The 11,338-nt window shown below is 44.2% G+C and overlaps 1 protein-coding gene across 14 annotated transcripts in view; it reads right to left on the reverse strand.

Moving 5' to 3' along the window:
* Window positions 1-11,338, reverse strand: part of adgrl2a (adhesion G protein-coupled receptor L2a) — a 218,437-nt gene that overhangs the window by 122,994 nt on the left and 84,105 nt on the right. For 10 of the 14 annotated variants that reach the window (XM_061975454.2, XM_061975464.2, XM_061975455.2 and 7 more), the window contains exons 4-5: window positions 5,254-5,363; window positions 4,150-4,209 (exon numbers count right to left, since the gene is read on the reverse strand). In XM_061975454.2, coding sequence (XP_061831438.2) covers window positions 4,150-4,209; window positions 5,254-5,363 — 170 coding nt within the window. The remainder of the gene's footprint in view (window positions 1-4,149; window positions 4,210-5,253; window positions 5,364-11,338) is intronic. The other 4 variants (XM_072914716.1, XM_061975463.2, XM_061975456.2 and 1 more) reach the window with 1 other exon arrangement.

Raw genomic sequence — 11,338 nt, forward strand, 5'->3', positions numbered from 1 at the left:
AAAAAAAATCTAACTGCGCCGTTTTTTTAAGCCTTAGGGTTTAAAGTGTGGGAGAAAAATAGCAACTTACAGTCCGGACTCTACGGTAATCATTATTAGAAAATAATAACTTGATAAAACATTCTATATTGTTGTTTTCTCCTCCGCGGGAAGAAAGCGGAAGTATGGAAGCAAGGTTGGTTGCATGGACAAAGTCACTCGCTCTCTGGTAACCTAGCAACACAGGAAGTGATCAGTGATCAGTGGGAGTGACATGCTAACAGCCAATCAGGTCACAGTATCAACTATCAAGTTTGCTTGGGACCGTAGTCAGACCAATGTGGTGTGTACATGATGCAAGGCAAGAGTGCTAATACCACACCACCTTAGCTCACCCTTTAGAGCACAGCTGGATCTTCCTGCCACTAAACCTGCAGAAAATAGTTCTTCTCAGGTTTCTACATGTTTACATTTTCACACTTTGCACTATTTTCTTATATTTTATAAAGCATTTCTTACATATTCCTTATTTTTAAGATCTTATAGTTAAGTGTTCAAAGTGATTTGACTATTTTGTTGACATTGTTGGAGTGTTTTCATGTTTGTGTTGACGTTTCCTTTCTGCCTTGATAGCTGAGGGATTATAATCACAGGAAGTTACATTTACAATCAAATATATTTTTCTCCTGCTCCTTATTGTCCGTAGTTCATACAAATAACGAAAAATGATCTATATTGAGCGATACACAACACTGATATCGTGATATCGGCCAGCCCTACAGGAAAAAAGTTCCTGGTGAAGTCCAAGATCTCAGTCCTGGTGGAAACGTGGACAACACATGACAAGAAGCACAGGATGAAGTGAGCCAAACATGCTAATAATCTCATGAAGGAAACACGTCCACTTGTCCTTTAGCAAACAAGATGAAGATGATTAGTCTTTAAGATGAAGATGATTAGTCTTTAAGATGAAGATGATTAGTCTTTGAGGGACTGCTGAGTGGAGACTCGGACACGGTCTGATCAGCTTAATAAGGATTGAAAATGTTGTCTTGTAAATCAACTCCCAAGTCTTGCATCCAGCCTGAGCCTCTGAGCCGCTCTCAACTTCTAATCAGCAATCCTCATATTTGGCGTGTGATCCTCCTCGCTGGCAACCAGCTGACGACTGAATGCTGCCAACTGATACACCACCCAGGAAGTCATCCTGCTCTGGGACCCACCATCATGATATCACGTGCGATACAAGCAGTCCTGCAGAGTGTTTACTTGTGTGTGATATCATGTGCGATACAAGCAGTCCTGCAGAGTGTTTACTTGTGTGTGATATCATGTGTAATACAAGCAGTCCTGCAGCGTGTTTACTTGTGTGTGATATCATGTGCGATACAAGCAGTCCTGCAGCGTGTTTACTATTGTGTGATATCATGTGTGATACAAGCAGTCCTGCAGAGTGTTTACTTGTGTGTGATATCATGTGTGATACAAGCAGTCCTGCAGCGTGTTTACTTGTGTGTGATATCATGTGCAATACAAGCAGTCCTGCAGCGTCTTTATTTGTGTGTGATATCATGTGCGATACAAGCAGTGCTGCAGCGTGTTTAATTGTGTGTGATATCATGTGTGATACAAGCAGTCCTGCAACGTGTTTACTTGTGTGTGATATCATGTACGATACAAGCAGTCCTGCAGTGTGTTTACTTGTGTGTGATATCATGTGTGATACAAGCAGTCCTGCAGAGTGTTTACTTGTGTGTGATATCATGTGCAATACAAGCAGTCCTGCAGCGTCTTTATTTGTGTGTGATATCATGTGCGATACAAGCAGTGCTGCAGCTTGTTTAATTGTGTGTGATATCATGTGTGATACAAGCAGTCCTGCAGTGTGTTTACTTGTGTGTGATATCATGTGCGATACAAGCAGTCATGCAGCGTGTTTACTTGTGTGTGATATCATGTGCGATACAAGCAGTCCTGCAGTGTGTTTACTTGTGTGTGATATCATGTGTGATACAAGCAGTCCTGCAGCGTGTTTACTTGTGTGTGATATCATGTGTGATACAAGCAGTCCTGCAGAGTGTTTACTTGTGTGTGATATCATGTGCGACAAAAGCAGTCATGCAGCGTCTTTACTTGTGTGTGATATCATGTGCGATACAAGCAGTCCTGCAGCATGTTTACTTGTGTGTGATATCATGTGCGATACAAGCAGTCATGCAGCGTGTTTACTTGTGTGTGATATCATGTGTGATAAAAGCAGTCCTGCAGCGTGTTTACTTGTGTGTGATATCATGTGTGATACAAGCAGTCCTGCAGCGTGTTTACTTGTGTGTGATATAATGTGCGATACAAGCAGTCCTGCAGTGTGTTTACTTGTTCGTGATATCATGTGCGATACAAGCAGTCCTGCAGAGTGTTTACTTGTGTGTGATATCATGTGCGATACAAGCAGTCATGCAAAGTGTTTACTTGTGTGTAATATCATGTGCGATACAAGAAGAGTGTTTACTTGTGTGAGATATCATGTGCGATACAAACCGAGTGTTTACTTGTGTGAGATGTCATGTGCGATACAAGCAGAGTGTTTACTTGTGTGAGATATCATGTGCGATACAAACCGAGTGTTTACTTGTGTGAGATATCATGCGCGATACAAGCAGAGTGTTTACTTGTGTGAGATATCACGTGCGATACAAGCAGAGTGTTTACTTGTGTGAGATAGCATGTGCGATACAAGCAGAGTGTTTACTTGTGTGAGATATCATGTGCGATACAAGCAGAGTGTTTACTTGTGTGAGATATCATGTGCGATACAAGCAGAGTGTTTACTTGTACAAAGCTGACAGACATGTAAATGTCCTCCATTAAACACATAATTTCTTCTTTTTTTACTAAAGTCATTTACAAAAGGTAAACATGCTAGGCTACTATGAGCTAGCAGCTACACAACAGCTAAGCACACACTAGCACACAAGCTAGACATAGGTAATAATCATTGCACAATAAAAGGTGACATTAGTCAATATAAACAAGTAACAAATAAGTATAGTTACATATTACTTACACATACAAAGTCTCCAAGGCAGGGGCGTGTTAGAAAGTATCCAGTAACAAACGAGTCCGCATCAATCAACTTACTGCATCATGAGCTTAACTTCATGAATTATTGTGGCTACTAGGTGTCACCAAAAACAATTACCACTCCACTTAAACTTAAAGACAGCATCATTCCAGACGTTTATCATAAATAGGTTAGTTTTTTTCCTAACTACCATTCTTCACTTCATCAAACATGTTGTAACATTCCACAAGGCACAATATCATGTGTGACGCCTGCTGGATCAAACACTCAAGGCTACAATATCGGTATCGGCAGTGAAACAGTTGTATCGGAACACCCCTGAATGAAGTTTTAATGATCACGTCTGTACAGATTGTTAAGTATTGTTTCTGTGTCCAGTATTTTCTATGGGGAATTGTTCCTGAAGTCAAACAAGTCGGAGGTCAACCAGCATGTCGTGCTCCCTCTTAAAGGTTCCATTCTGATCACTAAAAGTGAGAATATGTTGATGAGGTCATACTTCATAGAGCTGTCTCTTCTTTTAGGAAGACATGCGGCCCAGTTTTGATAAAACTGCTCCTGTGGTCTTCAATGATTTTGCAATGCATTGTGGGGCAGCGGTAGCCATGTTTGTTAGTCAAAGCTTTTGTTTACGTGGCTGTACTGAACGACAGTGAAACCTGAATAAAACTTGCTGTGAACACGCCAACATGTTCCAGGTCATGACGTTAAAAGTCATGTTCGATGGTCTAATGGCTGCTATCCAGGCCATTGGCCGACTCTTTATTAGCTCACTAAGCCCACTTTCCTGCGGGAAATGAGAAACATCTCACCAAATATATATTTGCCATGTTTTGAACTTTAGCACAGAGTCTTGCATTCGGCCGTGTAAATGAGTGATTGACAGGCCAGCAAGACCCACAATGCATTGCTTTTGCTCCCTCACACTGTGTACAAACATTACCATCAGTTTCTTCCAAACCACCGGGGGTATGCACTGGGACAACGGGAGACAGAGGGGTGTGTGGAAGGAAAGCACCACATCCAAAATAAGGAGTGGGAAAGTGGGACTGCGGGGAGGTCACACTGGGAGGACACTCAAGACTTACCAGGACAGTTGCGATAGGAAACATTGGGTGTTCTTGGTCCTATTCTGCTTGGACATGGACCTTGAGAGGCAAAGACATGGCGCTACAGACATGCATAGATTTGAACTGCTGGGTGAAGGTGTTCATGTGAAGAGTGGGTGGAGGAAAGTGCTTCTTAGGGCTAATCCTCCGTTAAGGCCTGAGGTGCCAAAGGAAATCATATGATCAATACTTCATAAAAAGTGGATGTTTAAGGTGGAAGCTCCAGGAAGCGACGACTCATTATTGCTTCTTCCTGTTAACCACGGGCCCTTCAAGCCCCGGGAAGGTTGACCTTTAGTTAGTCAAGACGTTCAGCGCCTAATGATTCTCCCCAATGGAATGGGAATCCATACTAATGGGGTCATCTCAGACAGGTGTACTAATAATGTAGAGAAATATGTACACCATGGCATACATTTGACGCCAAACAGGACTGAGCAAAATATCACCTTCCGTTATTTCCACCCTAATTATTTCAGCTGCACCTGATTAGCGAGTCTGGCAATCCGTGTAAATCTTTGTCGTTAATCAGGCTGCAAAGGTTACGTGGGGAACGTTCTTCACAAATTGCTAATGAACACGACAGCTCAAAGGACTTCGGGGATGTTTCATGCAGAGGACAATCTGAATTTTGTTTGGGAGCTGAATGGCGATGAATATTCCAGCAACCGGGGAGCGGGAAAAATGCCTCGCAGGAAAGATTATCTCTGACTTACGAGCGCAGTCGTTACATAATGGAACATCTGTTAGCGTGCCTGCACACCTGTTGTGTCCGCCTGGAATACGCCATCAAGGTGAGCTGCGCTTGTTGCCTGACAGACTTCGCAGGAAACACTTGCCGCTACAAGGTCCTCCACCCAGCCCTCGCTTCGGCGAGCGCATCAATAATACAGAGCAGAACCCGAGTGTGTCACGGGCCGTGTTAGGTGGGAAGACCATGGCGCGACGCGGGTGCAAGCACAGGTGGAGAGGAAAGCCAATGCAGACAAAGACGGCGGACAATACGTAGCGAGAACCGGGATGCGATGTGTCACAGTGCAGAGAAGGACAAAGGTGGCGCTGGAGATGAGGGGTTCTACTTACTGTAGGGCACGCACTCGTACTGGACCTCCAGGTACTTGTAGGTCCCAGGGCAGGGGTCAGGGAAGACATCGGAACCCGTGATCACGATACACTGAGTCCGGTTGTTGCATCTGTGAAGAGGAGCTCAGGATGAAGCGACAGCAGGTTGGGTCTCTTCAAGTCAAATATTATCAAACAAGCTTCAAGAGGCCTCAAAAACTTGAACATGTAAACATTAAGACACAGATTGTACAGAAATGGAAGAACTTTTTAATGTTGCTTGATGTAATATCCAGTGTGGAGTTGCCCAGGTTCTGTTCTGGGGCCTGTTTTAGTTTTGTTTTGCCTGATGCCTCCTGGCCGCTTGATCCGTAGTTTTGAAATGTGTATCTTGCATCCATAAACTGGTTGTCTGTGATTCTTCTTCAGATAAATTCTAACAAAACGGAAACTCTGACCATTGATCCCGGTAAAAAGATCCCCCAGATCTAAAAACTGTAGGACTCCCTTGGGACTCTGGGTGCATCTGTTAAAAGCAGCCTTAGAAACCTTGTGTCCATCAGTCAATGTCTTCGGAGAACCACCGTCGTCAACTGACCAGAAACTGCTTTCATCACCTGAGAAATATCTCTAAAGGAGGACATTTGCTGTCAAAATCAGATATGGAAATGATCATTCACGCGTTCATCTCGTCTCTGTTTTCACTTGTTTCAACAAGTCAACTCCAAAGAGACTTCAGCTGTACAGAGGTTACCCCCATTATATCCAGTCTTTCAGTGAATTATATTTATATAGCGCTTTACATAGTGAAAACCACTATCTAAGTTACATGTTTAAACAAGTGTGTGAGCAAGAGGGTGAAGTGTCTTGCCCAAGGACACAACAGCTGTGACTATGATGGCAGATCAAACTGATCAAACCTAGAACCCTCAGGTTGCTGGCACGGCCGCTCTACCAACCGAGCTTCGCTGACCACAGTCTTCATTGGCTTCCAGTCAACTTCTGCATACAGTTTTAGATTTTAGTCCTGATTTCCGTGCGTTGCTTTGTACGGCCCTACCCTTCAGGGCGCAGTCTTCACCCTAATGTCTCCTCAAGATCCCCAACAACTCATTTTAAACCCTAGGGAGACCTGGCATTCCAGGCTGTCGCCCCCAGACTCTGGAATGACTTGCACCAGTCGCTCCGTGAGCTTGAATGTGTTTCAAAAAACATTTGAAGACTTTGCTTTTTAGAAAAGCTTCTACTTGATGGACTTTTCCACTTTTGTCATCCTGCCCCTGTTGATTGAATTGTTTTAATTTGCCTGTTTTGTACAGCACTGTGTCATTTGTATCTGTGAAATGTGCTTTATGAATAAAATTTACTTACTTTGAATAACACATAGATTCTTTTGAACTCTGACAAAAGAAAATGAGCAAAACAAGCAAATGTCCATGTGGAGGACGCTGGTCCTCAGGAGGACGTAACAATCACTTGCACTCCTTTGCACAACTTGCAGTCTCTAATTATCCAGCCTGCTGATATTTCTTGGAGTATGTGAGGAAGACGAAGAACATCCAAGTACAATCTAAGCTGCAAGCAGCGTTGAACGGGCCCTCGCGTCCCCGTGCAACTCCAGGTGACGCATGACAGACACGGTCACGTCTTTTCCAAAGCCCCAACCCACCTTCAAAAATTCAGGAAGACCTAACCATGTTGAGAAAAGTTATGACCATTGTTATTTTCAACCACAAGGGGGCAATGTCAAGGTCTAGTCATGATCGGACCCTGACCTTAAATCCTGAAATCAGAACTGATCATTTCAAGTCAAGTAATGATAGTTTGATGGTTGACGAGGAAGAGCAGTTTCTGGCGCCAGGCTCCTCCCAACCACCAATGGGTACCAACAGGTACGTTCATGGTATCTTCATCACGACCTAAACTCATTCTTATACAAATCCTGGATTTGTGGAGCCAAGTTATAACTGTTGAATGTTTTGTGGCAAACCATCAAATTGAAGTTTGGCATAAGGCCACGCCCACATCCTATAGCAAAAATCATTCGCCCATCAGTCTAGTATCTGTCATTTTAATCACGGCCCATTTGGTGGAAGTCCCTCAGAGGAGTTTGTTAAAAAACGATCTTGGTTTTTTGGCCGGGAAAATGGTCGACGGAAACCAAGATGGCCGACTTCCTGTTGGTTTTCAAATATGGGTTTTTGAGACTTTTGCGTGCGTCCTGTCATGATAGACGTTTCTGGCGATTCCGCCACGATACGTGACTCTGGTGGCAGGGGCTGTTTGTCAGGGGGTCTCTGGAGAGTCAAATTCCCAAAATATCAAATTTTCCGCCAGACCTGACGCCCGTGCTTGTTAAAAGCTTCAAAAAAGTGATCAACATGGGCAATTAATATTAAACTAAGCAATTCCAATAGGGCCTAAGCATGCAAACTTTACACAGAAAGTGAGACTCAAACCCTTGACCCCCTGACTGTGAGGCCAGCGTGCTAACCACTCAGCCACCGTGCGGACCTACAACTTAAAGGTGCCAGATGTAATAATTTCATGTCAAGTCATCATTAAATGATATGTCAAAAGGCATTAATACATCATCTTCTTTTCCAATACCTCTATAACTGATAACAGTAGTTTATATGCTCATTTCAAAATTAGATTTACAGCCCTGAAATCTTGTTATTGTTTTCATTCCGATGCCCCGCCCTCCACCGTTTGACCAATTAGAAAGTCTGTGAGTGTGTCACATCCAGGTTGCCATCTTGGTCTGGCTACTGCCACCGGTAAAGTTACTAAACATGTCAGACTTTAGTACATCTAAAAGTTACCATTATCAACTTAGTCATGACGAAGCCAGGAACAAGACCAGGATTTGTATCGGGGATGCCTTTGAAAGATGGAGACCATTAAATATGTTTCATCTGACACCAAACTTGCTGATTTCCTCCTTGATAGGTAAGTCAGGCATTTACCTTTTTTTATTACTTGTGATGAATGGAAATGGACATTTGGTATGTAAACTATGTTGTCCAATACGGTCTATGATCTTGTCTAACAAAGATAGTATGTTCCTGCAACCAATGTTAGCATGCTAGCCTGGTCAATGACACATGGACATACATGCTAACATATGCTAGTTAGCATGTATGTTTATGTGTCATCCAACTGACAGGACAACAAGACACAATGTGAAAGGTATGGAGACAGACAAACCACATGATCAAATGATTCCTCATTGGTGTTTGCATATTGTGGACTACATGTACCAAGTTATATGGCAATGTGAAAGGTTTGAAACAGTAGTCTATAAGCATACCTTGGTAAGATGTCTCCTTTTTAGTTTTGGGCGTACATTAGGTTGCTAAGCATGCTCTACTTATTTCCACCAGTATAACCATTGCTAGTAGAGATGCGCGGTTTGCGGGCACAACCGCGGAGTCCGCGGATTATCCGCGGATCGGGCGGATGAAATTAAAAAAAATTAGATTTTATCCGCGGGTCGGGTCGGGTCGGGTGGTTGAAATAAAAAACAATTAGATTTTAAATAGATTCAGGCGGGTGGCAGTTAAACCAATTGGTAAATATATATACATAGTTAAATGTTGTTACCCACATACGAAAAACGAGCAGGCACCTGCAGCATATGCCACAACAGAAGAAAAGAAAAGAAAAGAGATGGACACTTTTACGGAGCGGAGAAGGGACGCCTCGCCGGGGTCCGGGACCGAGGCCCCTTCCCCCGAGAGGGCCCCACCGGGAGCCGTAGCTGAGGCGATCCGCGAGAAGGGTCACCATCCAGGGTCACCATCGCGCCCACCGCACCGACACCCCGCCTCGTCCGCCTTCGCCGCGGCCGGCGTCACGCGCAGCAGGTAAGCAGCTTACCTGCCCGCCACCCCCGTGGCCGGGGGCTCGTAACAGGGGTCACTCCGCGCGCTCCGCCCGCGCAGCTTACCTGCCCGCCACCCCTGTTGCCGGGGGCGCGTAACAGGGGTCACTCCGCGCGCAGTGCACTCACGAAAGGGGTGGGGCTCACTCTGGTTGATATAGACAGCAGGACGGTGGCCATGGAAGTCGGAACCCGCTAAGGAGTGTGTAACAACCCACCTGCCGAATCAACTAGCCCTGAAAATGGATGGCGCTGGAGCGTCGGGCCCATACCCGGCCGTCGCCGGCAGCGAGACGCGCTTGGAGGTGCGCTCAGCTTGGCTCCCATGATTGCGCACTGGTGTGCGTCTGGGTCGTGACAGCGTGGCACGCGAATGTGTGCACTGCATTGGATCAGTCTCCTTTTTTTAACAGGCAAAAGCTTTATAACCTCACTAATGCCTTGCATCGTCTATATTAGATATATAACAACGGGCGGGTGCGGGCGGATGCGGTTCTGATCAAATGTTAGATCGGGTGGATTGCAGATGGTTAACGACTTTCTGATGCGGTTGCGGATTAAATAATTGCCTATCCGCGCATCTCTAATTGCTAGCGTTGGTTGTAGTTGGTTTTAGTCTTTGTTGGTACTGACAATAATCATATGATTGTTGGGATATTGTACGCAGGCATGACGTACTTCTTCCTGAAAATAGCCTCATTCCTGTGTCAAATGTGTTGCTTAGAGCAGTGGTCCCCAACCACCGGGCCGCGGCCCGGTACCGGTCCGTGGAACGATTGGTACCGTGCCGCACAAGAAAAAAACAAAAAACAAAATATATATATTTTTTATTTATTTATTTATTAAATCAACATAAAAAACACAAGATACACTTACAATTTGTGCACCAACCCAAAAAAAGTCCCTCCCCCATTCACACTCATTCACACAAAAAGGTTGTTTCTTTCTGTTATTAATATTGTGCTTCCTACATTATATATCAATATAGATCAATACAGTCTGCAGGGATACAGTCCGTAAGCACACATGATTGTATTTTTTTATGACACATTTTCAAGCGTTGACCAGTCCGCAGCTACAAAAAGGTTGGGGGAACTGGCTTAGAGATGTGTTAATGACAAAATGCTTGTCTATTCAGCTATTATGGCCCCAGACCTCAACCCCAGTGGAGGTTTGACGTTCTTTGGAGTAGGCCAGTCCATCCAGCTGGCAACCTCAGTCAGGGAGAGGGGGAGGGGACTGCAGCATTTTGACCGTGGTTGCAGTACCATTTCTGGCCACATTTTTACACACGGCTCCTTTAACACTGAAAACACATTTTCAGCGGCCTCCTAAACAAAGAAAGTGCATCAACTCAGCGAGCAACACGATGGTTGTCCAGGGGACGCACAATTCCATCTGCAAAGTGATCGTTGCGATCAATAATCGCCTTCTGCTGATTGAGCAACAACATTTGTGTCTGCTCCTGAAACACATCTTTGGAAAGTAGATTATATTCTACTACTTCTACTACCATGCCGCAGTCATCATGGCTCTGAGTCCAGCGCTTATTAATATTAATAGTAGGCAGTGCTGTGCAGTATTGAAACATTTTCACACCAAGTCATGAATTGATGCCATTTGTAGAGTTTTACCACCTTCTTCTTGTGTTGCCGGTGATAAATTACAGGAATAAAAAGAAATAGAAGAAGTCAAATACAGATAGCGTCTGCTTGTAATAGTAGAAATGTATATGTCACAAGATATACGAGCGCTTTCCTCGCTGTGTGCACCTTTCCCGTCATTACCAGGATAACAGATCGTATCTTTTACGACTGTTTGCTATGGAAATGAAGAAAGATGTTTCATGAATTCATTTCATCCTGCACCTATAAAGCCCCACGCCTATTACATGACTGTGAGACGCTCACTGTGACCACGCATGCATAATCATGTCCCGCAGGAGTCATGTGACCTGCTCTGGGCTTCGTGCTTTGCATGGCCGATACACATTATTGCTAGTCAAGGGGGCCGGTAACCCACATTTACAGGAAAAGTTATTTAAACATGAATATTAGACGTCAGGACAAGGTTTTAAGTTGGTTGTTTTTTTTAACATTATCCTTTAGGAATCGTGGGACCATTAGTGACATCATCTTCTATGACAGGGGTGTCAAAACCTTTTGACTCGGGGGGGCCACAAGCCGACTGCATGCAAAGTATATACAGTATATATATATA

Source organism: Nerophis lumbriciformis, linkage group LG14, assembly GCF_033978685.3.
Source record: "Nerophis lumbriciformis linkage group LG14, RoL_Nlum_v2.1, whole genome shotgun sequence".
Taxonomy (NCBI): Eukaryota; Metazoa; Chordata; class Actinopteri; order Syngnathiformes; family Syngnathidae; genus Nerophis; species Nerophis lumbriciformis.